Source organism: Syngnathus acus, chromosome 2 (assembly GCF_901709675.1).
Source record: "Syngnathus acus chromosome 2, fSynAcu1.2, whole genome shotgun sequence".
NCBI lineage: Eukaryota > Metazoa > Chordata > Actinopteri > Syngnathiformes > Syngnathidae > Syngnathus > Syngnathus acus.
In genome coordinates this window covers 13805651-13826820 of record NC_051088.1, presented here as the reverse complement: position 1 = coordinate 13826820, position 21170 = coordinate 13805651, and the positions used below count along the sequence as shown (strand labels likewise).

General features: G+C 46.3%; 2 protein-coding genes across 7 annotated transcripts; both read left to right on the top strand.

Annotated features, from left to right (window-relative positions):
* The first annotated feature begins 179 nt into the window (after nucleotides 1–179).
* Nucleotides 180–14035, top strand: baz2a (bromodomain adjacent to zinc finger domain, 2A). 6 transcript variants are annotated; one of them, XM_037265512.1, is made up of 30 exons: nucleotides 180–315; nucleotides 1869–1992; nucleotides 2075–2776; nucleotides 3086–5143; nucleotides 5275–5538; nucleotides 5618–5980; nucleotides 6076–6136; nucleotides 6244–6352; nucleotides 6441–6542; nucleotides 6661–6883; nucleotides 7014–7075; nucleotides 7160–7225; nucleotides 7293–7679; nucleotides 7767–8021; nucleotides 8108–8322; nucleotides 8396–8470; nucleotides 8554–8719; nucleotides 8791–8853; nucleotides 8912–9056; nucleotides 9145–9704; nucleotides 9796–10138; nucleotides 10231–10386; nucleotides 10465–10625; nucleotides 10720–10788; nucleotides 10869–11152; nucleotides 11256–11391; nucleotides 11689–11835; nucleotides 11931–12172; nucleotides 12255–12398; nucleotides 12485–12644. In XM_037265512.1, the coding sequence occupies exons 2-30, from the start codon at nucleotides 1869–1871 to the stop codon at nucleotides 12642–12644; spliced, it is 7842 nt and encodes a 2613-aa protein (XP_037121407.1). In that variant the 5' UTR covers nucleotides 180–315. The 6 variants fall into 6 exon arrangements, with proteins under 6 accessions (XP_037121407.1, XP_037121392.1, XP_037121399.1 ...); XM_037265497.1 differs by lacking the exon at nucleotides 180–315 and adding an exon at nucleotides 582–756; XM_037265504.1 differs by lacking the exon at nucleotides 180–315 and adding an exon at nucleotides 582–761.
* Nucleotides 14036–15845: 1810 nt separating this feature from the next.
* On the top strand, nucleotides 15846–20523 carry LOC119119405 (aquaporin-4). Its single transcript, XM_037245731.1, has 6 exons — nucleotides 15846–16648; nucleotides 16977–17168; nucleotides 17237–17398; nucleotides 17472–17636; nucleotides 18502–18582; nucleotides 19523–20523. The coding sequence occupies exons 1-6, from the start codon at nucleotides 16412–16414 to the stop codon at nucleotides 19733–19735; spliced, it is 1050 nt and encodes a 349-aa protein (XP_037101626.1). The 5' UTR covers nucleotides 15846–16411; the 3' UTR covers nucleotides 19736–20523.
* The last annotated feature ends 647 nt before the right edge of the window (nucleotides 20524–21170 follow it).

The window sequence follows — 21170 nt, the reverse complement described above, 5'->3', positions numbered from 1 at the left end:
AGGTTTATAAAACAACTAAGTGAATCCGGAAATTCCGAGGTGATCGTGACGCTACATCACCGGTTACTGACGTCAATGCTTGAAAAACCTCTTTGGTGGAACTTTTCATCACTTTGATCTGTTGTCGTTCTGCAGCTCACGTGTGCTGACAGGGTTTCTTATGTTAAAAAAACAAGGGGTCATGTTTCTTTAGCTGGCGCGTAAACAGAAACTTCCTTGCTTCCTCTGTGAGCTTTTTTCCCTTTCGCCGTTTGCAACAAAGTGGAACACGTACACTGCACAAATTCCTATTTTCATGCTGAACTACTACAAAATGTAAGTACAATATCTGCTATACCCGTTAAGTCCCAACTAAAATTGTAATTATTGACAATAATCTAACTTCTGTCTTTAATACGCGTATTCGCACATTCTTTGTGTGCAAATTACAACGATCTATTGACCATTTGCTGTTAAATGTAGTGTGGCAAAGGGTAGTAACGACATAACTATTGTAAAAAAAAAAAATAATACGTCACAAGGCGTTTTACTTTGAAGCAGTGGCGTATTTGACCGGATGTGTGCTATCATTGAGGAGAATTTACGCAATAGATCACTCTCCGTAATCATGGCTGCACTGGACCATACCAGCCATGTTTGCTAATTTAAAACCCAAAGGTTAAGGAAGAGTTTATTATTATTTATCTCGGTGTACAACTCTCCGATTCCTGCTACGACGTGTGGTCGTGACACCTGTGCCTTCGAGATCCGCGGCATGTGAGGTTTGCTAGTTCTGATTGAGAAAACAATCCAAGTTTGGAAAGCGCAATGTGGAAGGATGATGCTCTGTGAAAATTGCCCGTGTGCGTTCGCCGTAAACAATGTAACTTCCATCAGGCAGCTAGCTAACGTTAGCCGACGAACAAAAGGCAACGCGCACCCAGCTGTTAAGTGGCGAGTAGCTGGCCAAATGCACGCTGTGGTATGCTTACAATTGTATAAGTAGACTCTACTGGCGGTCATCGCGGATACAAACCAGCGTGGTTATGGATTCACTGGACCCGCAGCCGGGCTGCTGTTGGCTAACACCGAAGGAAGCATTGAGTGACTAAACGTAAAGGATGCTATCGGTTAGCTTTTTTGTGGGGGGGGGCTAGCGTTGACTCGCTAGTTTCCATTGTGATGATTTACCACAGTAACCTTGGAACTGAGTGCATATGTCCCCGGTGTGAATGGAACCACATTATATGCTTTCTTATCGGCTTGAACTCTTATTTAACACGTCTGAAAACAAACGAGCATCGCGCTGCTGTGAATGGTTTTCGTGAGAATGAAGCTAGCGCTCAGCTAACGCGGTGCTCGTAATGGCCTCGTTGAATTAGGAAATCAAGTATTTAGAGGGTTGCTTCGTTTAGTGCCAAGGACATAAATCAGGCCTCTTGGCTGAGTGTTGTCGAATTGATTAATCACTTTGTTATGAATCGGACGAAGCCGGGTCTTGCGTTAGCGTTTATCATGGCGGTTGTGTACATGTTTAGCGGCGTCTCATCAGCCTAAATGACGAATCTCTTGTGGGCTTTAGTTCGCTTTAGCGTTGCGTGTGGCTGGGCCTCGCTGGCATCTGTTCCTCGCCGTAGTTGGCTGCGACATTTTGACGCTTGTTGTTAGGAGCAAAATGGTGCTGACAAGAGGCGTCACTTTTCAACTATGTAAGGCAGTAAATACGCGACAAACATGAATGGAATTAAATAACACCAGTAGAGGAAAATTGAGGCGCGTCTGTTGAAAATCTTGTTTCGTAATTTCATGAAGAAAAAAAAAGTGTAAATGGTTGCGCTTTGCTTCCTCCTCGTGTGTTAACGTGTTTGTTTGTTTGTTTGTTTCAATAGATGGAGGCAAATAATCATTTCAACTATGGCACCCATTCCTCAGCAAACTCAGGACTGAAACGTTCCTCAGGGGATTCTCTTTATACAAATGGTTCCTCCATGAGTTTTCCTCAGCAAGGAAAGAGTGAGTATCATTAAGGGGATGGTGAAATTAGTTTTGCTTTGGATTCTAAAATTTGACTGCAAATGTGTCCTGTACTTGACAGATACGAATGGCGAAATGAATGTGAATGGCATCACTACTGTACTCGGGTCCAGTGCACCTGCTCCCCAACCACCTTCCAGTCCTTACCCACATATCAGCAACCACCACCAGAGCAGCATGGACTACCTGTGGGGAGGACATCCTCAGTACAGTCCAACCATGGCCACCTCTCCAGGGCATAGTTTGCACCAGAAGCAGCCGGCACCAGGTATGGTGCCACCTCAGTCACAACATCACTTCCAGGCTCAAGGACCGTACCAAGCGAATGGGGATATGGAGACCCCCCAGCAGTCACCAATGGCAGGCCCATCAAATATGCCCCCAACCGGCAGTCAGTTCTGGAACAGAAGTAACCCTGCCACTCAGGCCGCTGCTTACAGTTCCCGCACCGCGTATGGGACGTATGAGAGTCAGTCCCCTCCATCACAGCATCACCTCCATTCCCACCTGCGGCCACCCCTTCACCTCCCGCAGCAATATGGCGTAATGTCAAATGGGATGCCGTACTACCAGCAGCACCACACGGCTCTGCCAACTCCCCAGCACACAAAACAGTCTGCGGGTCCAAGGTTGCAAAATTTTGCACCCTCACATGACACAGAGAGGGGAGCCTCAAGAGCATCAGCGACTGTGGAGGATGGAGGATCTCTCATGAGCAGGGAAAAGCCCACCCATGGTAGCAACGCATCTCCTTCCATGCAAGGTGAGCACTTGACTCAACCACAGTGGATGTCAAAAATATATTTCTTGGATGATATAGATAAGAAACCAGAACAAATCGTTTCAACACATTTTCCATCAATAATGTTACCTATAAGATGTGTGTGCGTGTCGCGCCCGCATGTTTGTATGAACGTCAAAATGTTGGTGTTACCTTTTTTTTTTTTTTAAGTCAAACTAAAATCTATAATGTCAAGTATACATCGCTTTCGTTTTGATGTGCATGTGTGTCAACAATGCAAGCAAAAAAATATTCTATTTATATTTGTTTGCTCTGGTGTTTTTCCTTTAGTGCATACTAGAGAGGAAGGCAAGGAAGCAAACGCAGATGGTAATCGCTCAGAGGAGGCAGCTGTCAGACATACAGTTGATATCCATGAGAAATCTGAAAAGCCAACTGCCCCACTACCAGAGGGCATCAGAGAGGCTGGAGCAAGCACACCTCCTGGCACAACACTCACTGGAAACGTATCTGCTGCAACAACGTCTCTGAATAAGGTGTCTGCTGCGTCGACTGTTGAATCTCCCATGGCTTCCTCTCTATCCACTATTGGTTCTTACCCTGATGTCAAATCTACTCCACCCAAGGCATCATCAGTTCCTCCTCCCAGACATTCCTCACCTCCTTTCCCTCCTGCTACCGAGATAGCACTTCCTGGATCTAAACAGCTGCTGGCAGGGTCCCCTCCTTCCTCTTCCCCCGCAACACATCCAAAGTTTTGTCCACCTCCGGGCTTGACTGACAGTGTTTCTGGACATCCTTGGGTATCTTCATCTGAGTCTCAGTTGCATCATTCAGTTTCTGGACCAAAAACATCTGTCTTAGCACCTGCCATAGTGTCCACATCATCTTACGCTGGTTCTACACCCATCTCCTCTCTTCAACAAATGGTTCAAGGCTCCAAGATCCCTCTGTTGTCTGCTGGAAACTCAAACCTATGTGATGCATCAGGTAGCGTCTGTTCTTCGATCACGTCACCATCGGGAGGGTCATCTGCTGGCATGTTGCTCCCATCACACGGAATGTCTTCTGCTGGCGGTAAACACGCAGCCATGCCCCAGCATGACTCCTTGTACGCGGCGCCAGCTGTCGGCTCTGGTCAAGCCATTGCTTCTGTGTCACCGCCACCAGAGGGGCTCAATTTACCCTCCCAGCCAGCCCGGGAGGGACCCTCATTCACTGCCCTACCTCCACAACCCACGCAGGGCTCCAGGGTTGCACCGGTCTCTTTCCCTTTTGCCTTGGCATCCTTGCCTCCCGCAACATCTCCCGACATGATTCCGAGTTCTGATTCTGCGCATCATCTTTCCACTCCATCTCCTGTCAGCGTCTTAAATCAGTTCCCTCTGTTGTCAGAGCACCAAGGTCTCAGTACCAAGGAGAAAGACATAGTACTGAGAATGGGCGGAATGGTGGTAGACTCCTTGTACGCGGCGCCAGCTGCCGGCTCTGGTCAAGCCATTGCTTCTGTGTCACCGCCACCAGAGGGCCTCAATTTACCCTCCCAGTCAGCCCAGGAGGGACCCTCATTCACTGCCCTACCTCCACAACCCACGCAGGGCTCCAGGGTTGCACCGGTCTCTTTCCCTTTCGCCTTGGCATCAGTGCTTCCCGCAACATCTACCGAAATGATTCCGAGTTCTGATTCTGCGCATCATCTTTCCACTCAGTCTCCTGTCAGCGTCTTAAATCAGTTGCCTCTGTGGTCAGAACACCAAGGTCTCCGTACCAAGGAGAAAGGCTTAGTACTGAGAATGGGCACAATGGTGGTAGACTGTCTCCCTCATCTTGAGTCAGGCAAAGTCAAGATGCACAAAGCTTCCGACCCTCAGAAATCAATTGATCTTCCAGAACAGCCTTTACTGACTGAGCGTCAGCCCAGCAATACACAAAAGGGGCCAATGGCCAGAGGCAACAACGTTGGTGATGTGCCAAATGCAGAGCAAACCCCGAGCAGAATTTCGGCGCTTCTTCACCGTCCCAGTGCCAGACGCTCCTCCCTGACTTCTGAAACAAGTTTTGACCACTCTTTCCTCACCGCCTCCCGATATGGTGACAGCTCAGCTTGCAGCACGCCGTCAAGACTCTATAGCTGTTCCCTGTTAGATAAGTCCTCCGCTAACACCACCTCACGCCTGCATGACTCCAGCAGCTTTGGCAACAGCTTTCACCTTGGAAATGACACGTCCCATACAGAAGAGCAACCATCTTCTATTTATGAGACCACGAGAGATGGCAGGTTGTCGGTGGACTATTCAAGTCTGAACTCCACCCATGAAGCGGGGGAGTCCATGTTGGAGTCTTCTATGAATAATACTTCATTTGGGGCATCTCATCCACGTCACCAAGGTATATATATTTTTTAATTTTTGAAGTAACAAAGGAATTTTGGTGCTTGTGTTTTCTTTCAAAAGTTATGCAATTAATTGCACATGATAGTGCTTAGAAAATAATGCAATGTCTTTGTTCATGGACTGAAGCAGGCTGGCCTTTCGTAGGTCTTCATGCAGCAGACACGGATGCAGTCAGTAAAAGACCCACAGCAGTCGAGATCGTGACTCCGCCAAGCTTCAAGATGAGAGATGAGAACTTCATTGCCTTCAGCACCCCGGCACAAAGACTCGCTGTACACCCGCTGCAGCCAGTCACAGATCAGGTGTTGTCAGCCACTGGAGGACGCCTGAAAAACACAGGAAAATCTTGCAAACCGCAGTCGCCAAAGGCTTTATGGATCAGTAAATCAGGTAGTCGGTCTTTATATTGGTTATAAAATGTTGCTTCTAAAATCTTTGCATCATTTGCATTTCATTATTATTTTTCAAGCTCCAGAGGAGGTCAAGAGAAAACCCCGTGGTCGAACACCAAAGGTGGAGAAGATCAATGCCGAAGAAGGTGACATCAACGAGGAGGGGCCCAAGAAAAGACAAAGAAAAGCGTCTCTTAGACCAGAACAGGTCCAAGGAAAATGTGGCCAGACTCCGCCTGAGCAAATTGATTCCATCACAGCCGCCATTGACGCGGTTCTTGCCAACACGTCAGCCATCAGCTCACCCTTTGACAAGCCCAAGACGCTTAAAAGGACGAAGAAACAGGAGCAAGATGGAAAGGACACGTCTAAAGACGATGCTGGAGCAGCTGCCAGCGATGCTGAGGACAATGAAGAGGAAAGTGCTACAGCAGGGAAAGGTAAGAAAACGTCTTGGTTGAATAAACCACCATTTTAACATTGACCCTCTGTGTGTGGTAGTTTTTTTTATTTGTTGTTTTTGTTTTGGGAACAGGCGAACCTATCAGGAGGAGGGTTGCAACTGAACAGCAGGTCCAGTTTGCGCTGCTTCATGGGTAATATGCTTGTCCCTGGTTACTACCCACTTTTTGCGTCTCGTAGAGTGACTACAAAGGAACATTTAAAAGCCTTTGACAATGATGTAACAAAGCTCTCTTGATAGATGGAAGCGAGAGATTCGCGTGAGGAAGTCGAATGATCGCATGAAAGGCGAAACCTGGTACTACACACCTTGCGGACGAAGAATGAAGCAGTTCCCTGAAGTTATTAAGGTAATTTCTGCACACTCCAAACATCCTCTGACACAGTTTTAATTGTTATTGACAGACTTTATTGATCATGCCCTTTTGTGTCGCTCAGTACTTGAAGAAACACCAAGGTGGCGTTGTCACCAGAGAACACTTCAGTTTCAGCCCGCGTATGCCTGTTGGAGACTTTTATGAAGAACGGGAAAGTCCTGAGGTTGTTCACTTTCCATTTTTATACCTTGCCTTAAATAAGAAAATTCTGTATTTGGTCACAAAGTGCAAGATTGCAAAACATCTGACAATGACTCTTCCTTTCTTCATGATGTGTGCAGGGTGCAAAGTGGTTTCTCTTGGCTAACGAGGAGGTTCCCTCTATGATCATGGCCATCACTGGCAGGCGAGGCCGACCGCCGAACCCGGACAAAGAGAAACCAAGCAGGGTTCGCGGCGTGAAGGCAGGCCAGGCCCGTCGGCCAGGTAGACCCCCCAAACCCAAGATGATTGACTTCCTTAGCAAAGTTGATGCCAAGCTGTTGAAGAGACTTGAGGATAAGGGTGAGTGAATGAGGTTAGACTGGAGGCGGGTTCTATGTTGGCTATGATGGCTTGTACTTTTGTGCTTTTACAATCTTGACACCGGGAACATGGCTTTCATGTTTGGAGTAAACTAATATTGCTATTGCAGAATCACTCACTGAAGAAGAAAAGGGGAGAATGACAAAAATCAAGAAGAAGATGAAGAGGAAGGTTTGTGCTTAAAAGTGCTTAGTCAATCATTGATGGGTTGTTTTGATCTGATGTTGTTTTTCTGATTTTGTATGAATCACTCAGGCCAGAATAAGAAGAAGGGAAGATGCACAAATTAAAAAGACAAGAGAGGACAAAAAAAGAGCAAAGGTATGCTGCTCAAAATAATTATCAATGACATTGAATCATTGTTCGCTAACCACCATTTCCGTTACAGCAAGAGACCAAGAGTTTGGAAGTGAAGGCTGAACCTCAAGATCTGGCAGCCCCTCAGTCAACTGAGCTTACACCCCAGTCTGTCAGTGAGCCCAAAAAGCCCGGTAGACGAAGGTCCGTCAAAGTTGAGGTTCCGCCTCCCGTCCAGCAGACGGATGAAGAGAGAATAGCCCAAGGCAAGAGGGTGCTGAGTGCCCGCGGTAAAGCCAAGGCTCTGGCCAAAGCGCAGGCCGAGGCAGAGGCAGCAGCTCGGGCTGCCCTTGCGGCCAAGAAAACCGCTGAAAGGCGAGTGCAGACGCAGAGGCGGCTGGAGGAACGCAAGAGGCAACAGCTCATTTTAGAAGAGCTGAGGAAACCCACTGAAGACATGTGTCTCACTGACCACAAGGTGAGTTTTGATTTTTTATTTAGTTTATTTTTTTTAACCCTCACCGATTGCTGATACGAGCGATTATAATGGTCTTTCCTCTTGTAGCCCCTGCCAGAGCTGTCCCGTGTCCCCGGCGTGGTTCTCTCAGGCACAGCCTTTGCCCACCTCCTGGCTGTGGTAGAGTTCCTTCATGGTTACGGAAAGTTGATTGGCCTCGACGTACCCAAGGACATCCCCAGCCTTGCGACCTTGCAGGAAGGTCTGCTCGACATGGGGGAAAGCCAGGGGGAAGTTCAAGATCTGCTAATAAAACTCATGGAAGCTGCACTCCGGGATCCCGGCTTGCCATCATATTATCAAGTGTGTAATGTTGCATGAGTTGTTTTTGTATTTTCTTTTATATGCAATTCAACCTAAATGCTTTGCGTTCTACTTTCCACCATCAGTCAGTAAAGATCCTTGGAGATAAGCTGGTTGAGCTCCAGCTGACCCGCAGCACGGTTTCCGAGGTACTCCGCATCTTTCTGGAATCTCATGGCTATGAGACAGAGGTGTGCAACATGCTGAGGACAAAATCCTTTCACGCCCTGCGGCCCGAAACCAAGGCAGCCGTGCTCGGTTTTGTGGCGGAGGAGCTCAACGGTAGCAACGCAGTGACAAGGTTTGAAGAGCTTCTCAACATGTTTGGTTTTAATAAGGTGTTCCTGACTAAAACGTTTCTCTCATCTACATAGTGACATTGACAACACACTAGAGAACATGACGACCTACAGGAAGAACAAGTGGATTATTGAGGGGAAACTTCGCAAGTACGCCACAGAATCTTACACATTTAGATAATGTCGTACGATCGTGAATAGCACTCAGTTGTTGAATAAATTCCTTCTTGCAGGCTGAAGGCTGCACTGGCGCGCCGCACTGGCCGCTCAGAAGAACAACTCTGCTTAGAGGAAAGACGACGCAGTGCCCGAGTGGCTGAAGAGGAGAACCTCTCTCTGGAAGAGAGTGTGGAGAGAAGCAACCGCCGTATTCGCAAAGAAGAGCCCAAACTAAGTGATGTATGTACGCGCTGAAACTACAAATGCTATGACTGCACTTAACACTTTTTGGTATCTTTTTTTGTCTATAGAGTGAAAGCCCTGCAAATGCCAGCGTCCATGACCTGGAAAGGCAGATAGATAAGCTAACCAAGGTAAGGTAAATTCTTGTCAGACACATTAATCCTTGACTCATTCATTGGTCTTCTACAGCGACAAGTGTTCTTCCGTAAAAAGCTGCTTCAGTCGTCACATTCCATGCGAGTGATAATGTTGGGCCAGGATCGTTATAGGCGGAGATATCTGGCTCTCCCTCACCTCGGAGGAGTCCTGGTCGAGGGTCCTGAAGAGCTTCTGAGTGAGTCTGAATGAGGATGTAATTATGAAAATTGACTTTGAATAATCATTGATATTTTTGCTTTATTTTCCATGTGCTTTCATCACAGCCTCCGGGGATGTTGTTATAGCAGAGGTGCCAGTCACTTTCCTCAAAAAGGAGCCCAAAACCGAAGAGGTGCCCTTGGCCACGACGCCACCTCATGCCATACCTTCCTCACCAGCCTCCGAGACCCCTCAAGCCCAAACATTGTCCCCAGAGGAAGACTCGCTCCCTGGTACCGCGTCCCTTATGAGCACCCAAAAAGGACGAGGACGGCCCCGAAAAATCAAACCCGAAGTGGAGCTCCACCTCCGCACGGCAAAGATTCGGCGCCAGCGCCGAAGTAGCGTCAGATTGGCGGAAGAAGATGGGCCGGCGTCTCCGGTCACCACGTGTACTCAAGACCTCTCGCAGTCTGCTTTTCTCAGTTGGCTCAGCCAGTCGGGGCATGCGCTACCCAGTGACTCCTACACAGCAGAGCCTCTAGAGGGCAGTCAACCAGAGGAGAGCGTGAAGATTGAAGCAGATGATCAGAGCCAGTCGTTCAAACAGCCAAGTGACGAAAACTCTCAGAGTGAGCCTCAGGTGCCAAGTACACCGCCCACACTTGATGCTCCACTAATACAGGTTGGATGCTGTTTTGACCAAAACATAGAGAACATCTAATAATGCGTCAAGTAACAATGGCTTGTATTTGCATTTTCTCTCAACACCTCAGTCGGACGCAGTCACGGCATCCATTGGCGAAGCACCTACTCACCCGGATACGCCGGCGGCACCAGAGGAAGGTCCCGCTCTCACACAAATGCCCTCCATTCCTGATTGTTCGCCTCCACCGCCTGCTCCCCTTCCTTCTGCTCAAACCCCCCCTGCACCACGGACTCCGACCACCCGCGCCAGGCCGGGCCGCAGGCGAAGGAGGGGCAGTAGAGGCAGTAGCCCCGCTCGGAGGGGCCCGCGTGGAGCCGCGGCCAAACGCAGAGGGCGCCCTCCCGTTTCTGCTTTCCAAGAGCTTGAGCAGCAGTACTTTATACAGTTGGTAGTGAAGCCCATACCAGCATGTAAGCAAAACGCGCATGTTTAATGCCACTGTGCAATATATTGGTGATAATATGAATTCAACTCATGATTTACTGTTTAATCATCCTTGCAGCAATGGTGCGTGGCTGGTGGTGGATCAAGGATCAAGATGAGCTGTTCAGCACACTACAGGCTCTCCATCCACGAGGCATCCGAGAAAAAGTGCTCCATAAACACCTAGCCAAACACATGGAGAGTTTAACGGAAATATGCACCAGAGGCATCAGTGGTGAGCAGGAATGGAGACACTTAAATCTCCACAGTTGAACCGATTGCGTCTTGAATTTTAAATTCTCTCTCCCTCCAGATCCAATGTTCGAAATAAAGGAGGAGAAGAAGGAGGTGCTGCTTGAGGCTTTGCAGCAACCATGGCAAGTACAGGACAAAGCAATAGAGACAGACAACAGCGCCCTACGGTGGGTAGAGGACCTGGAGCAGCGAGTCATTGGTGCTGACCTTCACCTGAAGGTGAGAAACTGCCGCGACAAATGATCAACTTGAAAGGAACATAAAGACGTTAGAGCAACACATTTAAATGCTTTTCTCTTTTTTTCTCTTTAAGGCCCCCCCTCCTCAGAGTATAGTCAACGACGCAGAATCTAGCACAGAAGCACCAGCTGTAGAATTTCAGGTAGTCATCAAACCAGACTATTATGCTGCAGCGCACTATTTATGCTTAACCTCCCAATCACTCACTCGTTTCCTTTTAAGCCCTACACAATCCCAGAGCGGGACTCCACCCGGACTGACCTCCAGTACTACGAACACGACACCGACCCGCGAGATGACTGGATCGTCCGAACCAAGAAGGAGTGGTCTGGCCTGCCTCGCATCGCCACTCATCCGATCGACTTGGCCGTGCTACGCCTTGCCAATCTTGAGCGTAACATCGAGAGGCGCTACCTGAAGGAGCCGCTCTGGAACCCAGCTGAGGTGATGCGCCTCGCTCCTCTCACTCCGACACCAGGAGAAGAGCAACCTATGGATGTCATTAGGTAGGAAGGCGAGATGCCGATTTCAACCCCCCCCCCCCCCCCTTTTTGTATGCGCGTAATACCGAATGTTTGTTTTTGCTCTTTATTTTTTCTTCTGTCCTAGTTTGGAAAGTGAGATCACATCCAGACTCCGAACGTGGCGGCAGGCCCTGGATCGCTGCCGCAGTGCCCCTCAGTTGTGCCTGTGTTTGCTGCAGCTAGAGAAAGCTATTGCCTGGGAGAGATCTGTGACTAAAGTGGTAAGAAAATTCACAAACTTTACTCACAAGTGGGCAGGCATTTTTTTGAACCCCTTTCTTTAACCAAACTAGAGGTGTCAAAAAAATACAACTGTTTCATGAAACAAATTTGAAGCTTCATTTTTCTGTCAGCCAGCCCCAAAATGAGTTGGCAAATAAACGCAGAAAATTTGGTCTCAATGGACATTAATAATTAATATATAAGCCTTATAAAAACATGCCACCTACATGCCCAACCCTACTCTCAGCTCAAATAGTTTTTCTAACTTTCCTTTCGACCGTCACTCTTGACTCCAGACATGCCAGATCTGCAGGAAAGGTGACAATGATGACTGCCTGCTGCTGTGCGACGGCTGCGATCGAGGCTGTCACATGTACTGCCTGAGGCCCAAGATCGCCCAGGTGCCTGAGGGAGACTGGTTTTGTCCAACTTGTGTTGCCAAGGTCAGAACCCGATTGAGGAGCAGCTTGAGACGAGCTCGCTTTAGGAAGTGGTTCTTTCTTCACGCATCAGCATGGTTATTTGCTTCATGCCTCAGGAGGAAAGTGCATCACCACACTCAAAAAAGCGGACCAGGATGAAAAAGAAGCGTTATGAAGAAAACAGTTCAGATGACGATACAACAACGCGGCGGACCTCGGGTATGGCAACACGGCACAAGGAGGCATCAACCAACGCATCGGCGGCGACCTCTTCGTCTTCGCGGCATTCAGGAGAAAGCGGGGCGGCCAAGCGGCGCCGCATGACAACGCGTAACCAGCCGGACCTCACTTTCTGCGAGTGCGTCCTGCCTTCATTCTTCAACGGTGCTCTATAGTAAATTGGTATTAATCCCCCTTTTTTTTTTTGGGGTGTGGTGTAGGATCATCCTTATGGAAATGGAGGCTCACGCAGATGCTTGGCCGTTCCTCGAGCCCGTTAACCCCCGCCTGGTGCCGGGCTACCGTCGCATTGTCAAGAATCCTATGGACTTCCTTACCATGAGAGAAAGACTGCTGCAGGGAGGGTAAGCCTGCGCAAACTGAGCGATGTTAATAAACGCTACAGAACTGGAAAATCATCAGATGCAACTCCATCACGTCTGCTTCCCAGGTACTGCAGCTGTGAAGAGTTTGCGACAGATGCTCAACTGGTCTTCAGCAACTGTGAGCTGTTCAACGAAGACACCTCTGAGGTGGGGATGGCGGGACATTCCATGCGGCGCTTCTTTGAGAGCCGCTGGGCAGAGTTCTACTCGAACAAAGAGAAATAGAACTCTGCAAGATTCTCACCAATGGTGGAACTGATGACTGTTGGTGCTGTCACCAACCCTGCAAGAGGTGTTACTAAGACTGTCAGGTTTCTCCAGCTATGTGTATTCCTTAGGTAAAGGTCTTTTTTGGTATTTTTTTTTTTTTTTGGGGTGGGCTTTTATTAAGGCCTGCAACTGATCTGACTTGAATTTCATACCCAAGCACCCTCACTTCAGCCCCTGTGTGTGTCCTCACGCCACTCCCTTTCACAAGTCCGAGTTTGGGGTAGACTTTGGGTCAGTCTCCCCTCTAGGACAAAGACGCTTAATATGGATTTCCCTTGTTCATTGCGTTTTTCCCATCTGAGCGACTGCAAACTGGACCTGCTTCGTAACACCCATTTAAAAAAAAAAAAAAGCCAGGCCATGTTGTACCTGTTCGAATTGTAACGTGGTTTATGCCTAGTTTTTATTTTCCCCTCAATATATTTTTATTATATATTCTATATATAAATCTATATATATAAAGATGACAATAGCTGGGATTATTTAATAGCAATAGTGTGTAGTTAACATGTACAGATGAACTCATAGACTTGTCTAGACGATTATATGAAAAAGGCCAGTTGATTGAAAACAAACCATGAGTACAATTTGTGCAACCGCTACTTAGCCGCGCACGCACGTTCACGCTGCTGCTGTGTGAAAGACACTGGTGGACTTGTGATGGTGGGCAGTGCGTGTGGATTCCACTCTCGAGTGACACAGCAGGCTGTACACAGAGTGTATAGAAATGTGCTACTTGCACTAGTTTGTGCTTTAAGGATCTGTTGTAGGGGCAACCCAGGCTGAACGCTTGCTCTTGAGACAAGATGACAGGTGTGTTTAAAATGCACCTTGACTTGAGTATTTGTCTGAAAACGTGCAAACATCCAATTTTGGTCGTATTAAGATTGTACAGAGTAGAAATGCAGAAGAGCTCCGAAGTACTGGCTACATTCCCGCCTGGTTACATCGTTCTTTTGCATCACTTTATGTGCTGTGCACGAGTCAGCGTTCCATGGGGCACTGTTATGGGACTGCGGCGGGACCACACCGCAGTCCAGTTTTTATTTAAACTTGTTTCTTACACTGACCTCTGATCAGCTTGTAGAATATACATATTATTCCTATTCAAAAAGATAAAAAAAAAAAAAAAAAAAAAAGGACCAGAAAACCAAATGTGGTGTTACACGTGACTTTTTCATAATGTACAGTTTTGGTGACATTAAATTTTGTTCCTTTATATTTTTAGGACCAATTAATTTTTAACGGGATGTATTCCAAGACTCTGTTGTATTAAGGTGATGTAACATGTGTGCATCTGTAGAATGTACTGTGAGTTGAATAAATAAAAAAAAAAACATCTAGTAGTTTTTGACTTTGTGGTCTAAATCTTTCCAGCAGCTTACTCGGTGCATGTTGGGAATGTCAGACCATCATCTTTGTCATCTGAAAAAGATACACCATCACCTTCGTCATCTTCAGAAAGCGAGTATACCGGTCAGTACTTTATCGACGCAACAATGCACGCAGTAGCTTTTTTGTGCACAATTTTAACAGGCCCATTAAACATTTCAAACGATCTCTGATCCACAATTTAGATTTGACTGGTACATTTTTTTAAATTGTACCCAAATTTCAGCTATCATTTGTATTAGAAGTACAGTGATAGGAAATTGAAGCTTCTAATTTGTTTTATGAATAACCTATACTTTTTTGACTCCTCAGATGGCACTGTTTAAAAAAAAAAAAAGGGGGTTTAAGAATTAGCAAGTCAGTGTATTTTCAGCTCAATGTTGAACAGAGTTTCATCTAGCGTGAAAAAAACCCCAACTGTTTCATGAAGCAAATTCAAAGCTTCATTTTCCCACCAGTGTGTCTGGTGCCTTGCAAAACTATTCACTCCCCTTGGCTCTTCAACCATTTTCTTACAGCCACTAAATGATGACTATTTGATGGACAGAGGTGAGCTTTAAACCGAAAGCCCAGCTATATCGATTGTACAGTTCATAGGTAGATCATCTCTTTCAAAGACCTGTTTCTACATCAGGCTTCGGTTTCCAAAGCCTCGACTTGTTCCAAAATGTCTTAAAAGTCCAAATAACGGTGACAAAGAAGTGGTGGAGTGCCTGTTAGGCCTCCATGGAGCGTCCTGTCTCAAGCACATGTTCCTTCGGGAGGGTGCTGCCATCACTACCAGCTGCTCTGCGCTTTTAAGTGGGAGAACCTCTCACCTTGATGCTTTTCCCTCACATGCACAAATTCAATCAAATGCCCCAAAATGAACAATACAATAAAATATCCCTTTCACATCACTCAATCAAATCCCCTAGTTGGCACTTTGTGTGTGGCAAAATGTGTCATTGTCAGCACTCTGGGCGGAGGGGGTGGAAAAACTCCCCACGCCAGCGGGTTCTAGTGTGACACCCCCCAGCCCCTCACTGCCGTGCCCGCGCCACACATTTGGATTTAGTCCCACAAAAGGGGGGATAACAGTTAAACAGTTGCCATGATAAGAAGGGGCTAATCCACCTCATAATGGGCCACCTCTAACCAGTTCGTTCTGGACCCTGTCTACCAGATTGACACCCCGGATCCAAACAGCCCGTGATGCGGAGGCCCAAACAGAGGGTCCTCCGCATCTTGTTATGTTATGAGATTAACGGCATCTAAGTGACGCTGCAAAAGACCTCGTTTGTCGCCGAAACATGGAACTCTCGTGTCCTTTTCATCTCAAACAAGGTGTACGTTTGTTTGATATCCACGATGAAAAAAAAAAAAAGCTTGTCCAGATGCGGCAGCACAATAGGAACCATGGCAACAGCATCATGAAAGGGTCTCCATGGAGATCAGAGCGACACTGGACAAGAAGGCTAATTTGTCCAAATGATAATGGTTGTTGTGAAGGGGCATCAAATTTGGGTTGTGGGTTAAAACAGGTATATATTTATTTATTGCTTTTACTTAATGTGTTATGGTCCACAACCATAATGTAACTATACCCAAATCATGAGAGAACTGGATAATTATATAGAAAATGTCTGTTCTCTGGAATAATCTATTTCATTAATTAAAAAAACAAGAACAAAAACAAATTGGTGTTAAGATTCATTGCGGCAGTATATATTATATTATATTATATTATATTATATTATATTATATTATATCATATCATATCATATTATATTATATATTGGAAAACATACTGCATTATTTTTCTTAGAATAAATTATCCATTCCTATCCTGCTTGTCACGTCATGGCATTGAATGAGCGAAAGGAGCTCCCACAGGAAGAAAAAAAAGAACAGCAGCAGCTACGGGTACTGTGATTTAAGATGGAAATTATTGACATTTATGACAACCTTAGCACAACAAAGCAAGGAAGTTGTTTTATATTTTGAAGTTGTTAAAGTCGTCCCAACTTCAATTACTGATTTAGATAGTTGTGTTTTTTTACAGTGCACATGTGACTTTGGAGGGGAAAAAGCAGGTTACAGACCGCTGCTATAGACAAACAAACACCTGCCTCCATTTGAGAGTCTTCAGCTTATCCACAATACATCATTTTGGAATGTGGGAGTCAGCCAGAGTGTCTTTATCACTTTTTACCTTCCACAGTGCTTCCTCCGGGCACATCATGCACAAGCCTGTCAAGTAGCCACAATCACTTTGTAACAAATTGCTCAAGGTCACCACCGCAGTGTTCCGGATGTAAGTGTGTTAGAAAACAAACACTTTAAGGGCTATGATGACTAATGTGTGCAGACACACTTTACAGACTGAGATATTTGATATAAGGAGAGTGGTGAGGGCGGGGGTGGGAGGAGGCTGCATGGTCTCACCAGAGGACCTCTCAGACTCTAATGAGGGTTTGAGCGGCGCCCGACGGACGGACGGACGGACAGACGCCATCGAAGGACAACGCAACCTCCTGACCGCAGCTGGGGAGACACTCGGTGGATGTGAAATGATGTGGCATGAGGTGAGCATCTTCTGTTATTGTCTTGTTGAACTTTGCTTTATGTGCGTGTGTGTGTGTGTGTTGGGGTGAAAAAATGTACGTTTCATTTCTATTTCTAAACAGTATTTTTAAAGTTGCAGGTAGTCTTTCTATTAAATTACCCATGAGTCCCCATTATATCCAGTACAATATCGAATATTTCCATAATCCACCAATTTAATTTCTCGTGAAAATGTTTTGAAAATTTTCCAGCTCTTTGCCAACAAACACACATGCAAGTAACAGTTGGTGCCTTCATGTGCATCTTTAATCTTCCACGAACTCTGCTTTGCGTCTTTGCACCGAGAAGCTCCGTAGCCGTCAGTTCTGGCAAGCCATGATGGCGGAGCTGATCGGCACGCTGGTGCTGGTGAGCGCTGTGCTGGGTGCTTCCGTACCGGACCGTGACGAGACCCCGGTGGGACCCTTGTACCCAGCAGTGGCAGTCGGCGCGGTGATTGTCGTACTGGGACACTGTTTTGGGGAAATAAGTGGAGCACAGGTATCACAGTTGACATTTTGGCTCTTCATGTCAAATTCTTTTGAACCCGTTGTGTGCTTCCTGCTCAGGTCAACCCTGCAGTGACTTTATCTCTCCTGGCCACACGAAGGCTGGATGTCCTAAGGGCTCTCACTTATATTGCCGCCCAGTGTTTGGGGGCTTTATTGGGGGCAGGGGCCCTCTACTTGGCTTTGCCGCGCAAAAGCACTGCAGGCTACTTCGTCACCCGGGTTTGTCCTTAGAAAATCTAGTACAAATGACCAATATGCCAGTTCGCCATCTATATTCTTTCTTCCCACTCAGGTGCACGATGAGTTGAATGCAGCGCAGGCCCTTGGCATCGAGGTCTTATGCACCTTCCAGTTGGTTTTCACCGTTTTCTCAGTTGAGGCCCAGCGACGAAGGGAAAGCCCAGAACCGGGAAATTTGGCTATTGGACTGGCACACACTGCAGGAGTCATGATAGGGGTGAGGAGCAAGCTTGTTACTATTTTTATCTTTTGTGTATGTGTGTTTGTATGGGTGTTTGTGTTACATCTCATCAGAAATAATTATACAATATGAAACAATCCATCGTCCATCCTCTTCCGCTTATCCAGCCGGGGGGGTCAGGTTGCGAGGATAGTAGCTTTGACTAGCAATCCCAGACTTCTCTCTCTTTCTCCAGCCACCTCATTTAACTCTTCTGGTAGGCACATGAGTGGACCAGTTGGGAGACAAAGTGAGGACCCCAGGGCCAGCTCCCAGTGGGATCAACCTGGAACACTTAACCAGGGAGGCATGCAGAGGCGTCCTAAGCAGATGTTCGAGCCACCCTATTTGGCTCCATCCACTCCATGTGGAGGAGCATCAGTTCTGCCCACCTAGATGACTGAGCTTCTCCAAGGGAAACTCATTTTGACTGTCTGTATCTGGAAACTGATAAATTGAGAGCGTCGCCTTTTGGGTCAGCTCTTTCTACCGATACAGCCCCTGCCCCAAGGAAGCTTTTAATAATCTCAGGGACTTTCACTCCAGTGACAGCAAAACCCACCTCTCAGTCCCCAGACTCTGCTTTCTCAAAGGATGGCATGTCGGTGGATTTGGAGTTTTTCTTTGAGGACTCTCCCCACTGACTCACAATATCCAGGGTTGAGGTCAACACTGCCTCATCACCCCTTTACATTTCACTCCGATGCTTGTTTGTATATTTGTGCCCTGCAATTGGGTGGTGACCAGGCCAGGGTCTTCTGGGATAGATCTTCATCTTCATTGCAAGTGCTATAGAAATTGCTGAATGCATGGATGGATGATTTTCGACAATTTAATAGCTAATGCGTTGTTCCCTTGGCAGGCTCGGTTCTCTGGTGCCAGTATGAACCCTGCTCGCTCTCTTGGTCCGGCCATCATCATGGGATTTTGGGAAAACCATTGGGTGAGGAATACCAGCTCTAATGTGTGGTCATATTGTACCCCTGGATTAGGGTGACCAGACGTCCTCTTTTGAGACCTAAAAGAATGTCTGGGGGGAATTTCAAAGTCGCCCGGGATTTTGTTGGACAGGACATTGCCAATAGAATTGCCACTTCGTTCCATTTGACTCAATTCCAGGTTTTTCTGCAATGCCGAAACAAAAATGCACGTTCGTGGAGGAGTTGAATAAAAAAATCCCGTACTTTCGCCAGGGTCGTGATCCCTATGAAGCTGAGTGCTTGACATGCAAGGCAGGCACTTATGTGTCTGTGGCAAAGAAAGGTGCCAACGCACCCCGCAACTGAAGAGGAGCCCTTTGTTCTTCTTCAAATGCTGCACCGATGGCCATATTTCTTTTGTCTTTTTTTACTTAGTGTACCACTATAAAACTAGGTAGTGTTAGTGTAAATATGTTTTTGTTATTGTTTTATGTTGTTTTGTGTTATTCGGGCCAATAAATGCAATAAATACAGACACATAACATATGACACAAATGACCCCTCCCCATAAAATAAATAAATAAATAAAAATAGTGCCCCCCCCTCCTAAAAAAAGGTGTCCTCTTTTTCAGAAACCCAAGTCTGGTCACCCTATGAATTCCATAAGAAATTAGATCGCCATGGGTAATTGTATTTATAGATCCACAGAAAGCTTAAAATAGCATGATACAGCTCCTTTAAATATTCTGTCAGAATCGTTTTACTCCATGGAACGCTTTGTTCATGGATCATTTGATTTTTAATGGGGGAGGTTTTAAAAAGTCTGCAATGATCCACAATTAAATCATATTCATCAAATAATATCTCTCTTGCATGGTCAATCAAATCAGAGCGATTATATTTTTTTATGCTTTTTTGGTGTACCTAATAGAGTGTCTGGTATCCATTTCCATCCACCTGCAGGTGTATTGGATCGGACCGGTCATCGGAGCAGTACTGGCCGGTGTGTCCCATGAATTCCTCTTTGCACAAAGCGCCTCTCGCCAGAAGCTGGTTGCGTGTCTGATGTGCAAAGACATTGAAATCGTGGAGACGACCAGCATGACTGGCTCGTCCCTGTCTACCGTCACTCAGAATGCTGCCAGAGCCAAACAGGCCCACAAACAAGACAACTGAAGTGTGAACATGCAAATCAGTGCGATCACATCTGAATGTGATGTCTCATTTTTGCATCGAGCGAGACCACGCTGTCACATTTGCAAATCATTAGACGACACAATGAAGGCTCATCAAAGCCTTCCCGCAAACAACCCCACGCTTGTTGTTGTTCTGTTGCATCCTGAGGCCAGGAAGGCTTTGAAATGCTAAACAACTCTTAGATTCCGCCTATTAGTATTTGTTTCTTCTGCCAGCCCTTTTGTCCACAATCAAACAAATTTTAGCGCATTAATGACTACATGCGTGGTGGGGGGGTCATATTAAGTGGCAATCTACTTTGTTATTGGAAATTGACACTATTTTGTGTGTTTGGGCATGTGTACCAGAAATACGGGGCGCTGTGAATATATTTGTCTGAGTGACTACATTTTGTAAGCAAACAGTTTCAAACAGGTTTCATGTGTGTATCAAATTTCATATTCAAACAGGTGTCCACTGAGTTCAACATTGAAACTTGATAGTCGTCTTTACATTACATTTACGTTACATTTTACATCATGAGTGAGAATTGGCTATACAGTATTTGTGAAATTGTCTTTTTTTGCTCACCATGTTAGTGTTGTGTTTTTTTCCTTTTCCTATAAATACAGTTTATTTTGCATGTATTGTTAATTGTCAGTCAGAATTGTTTGTCTTTTATTATGTTTGTTTTTTCGTCCGATTTTTACTTTCTGTAAAGCACTTTGTATGCAACTTATAGTTGTTTTGAAAGTCTTCTATAATTAAAGTTGAGTAGACTTTCGAGATATTATTGCTGGTTGTAAAAGCCGGGCCATGTCCCGATGAGTCGAGCCCGCAAAACAAGTTTGATCTACAGTAATCTAATCTACACAGCGCCAGAATGTGCACAAAAGCCGTAACCACGGCGTCGCTGCCAGCATTTTACATTGTGTGTCTTCTTTCCAACACGTAAAGGCAAGCTCAGCAATCTGCATTCACGCTCCCCTCCCACCTCCCTTGGGCAGAAAGAGGGCTCTGGACTGCTCAGTAACCCCACTGTGCACCCTCTGCATCCCCACTCCACCTCTGACTCGCCCATAGAACCTTCACGGCTCTGCTATTCACCGTTTTGCGAATAATCTATGTTTGACAACAAGAGTCACATTTTTTCATGACTTCCAAACACTTTGCTCTTCAGAGTCACTTTGTTGGTTTGCCATTCCCAAAACTGAGTCATCACCTTGAATATATGTGTGTAGTATGTTTGAAGCTTAGTGTGGAACCAGGCAAATGCAAGAATTGGCTTTATGTTTGTGTCTTGCCCGTGAGCGTCCGTAGCCCTCACGCGTGCTCCACACAATGCTTTCACGGGGTCAGGCCTTTCGCTTTATGGGTCACTTCCCCGCTGTTGGCTTTGGGCTCTTCCGTCCGGGGCCTCAACTGTATTATGTGT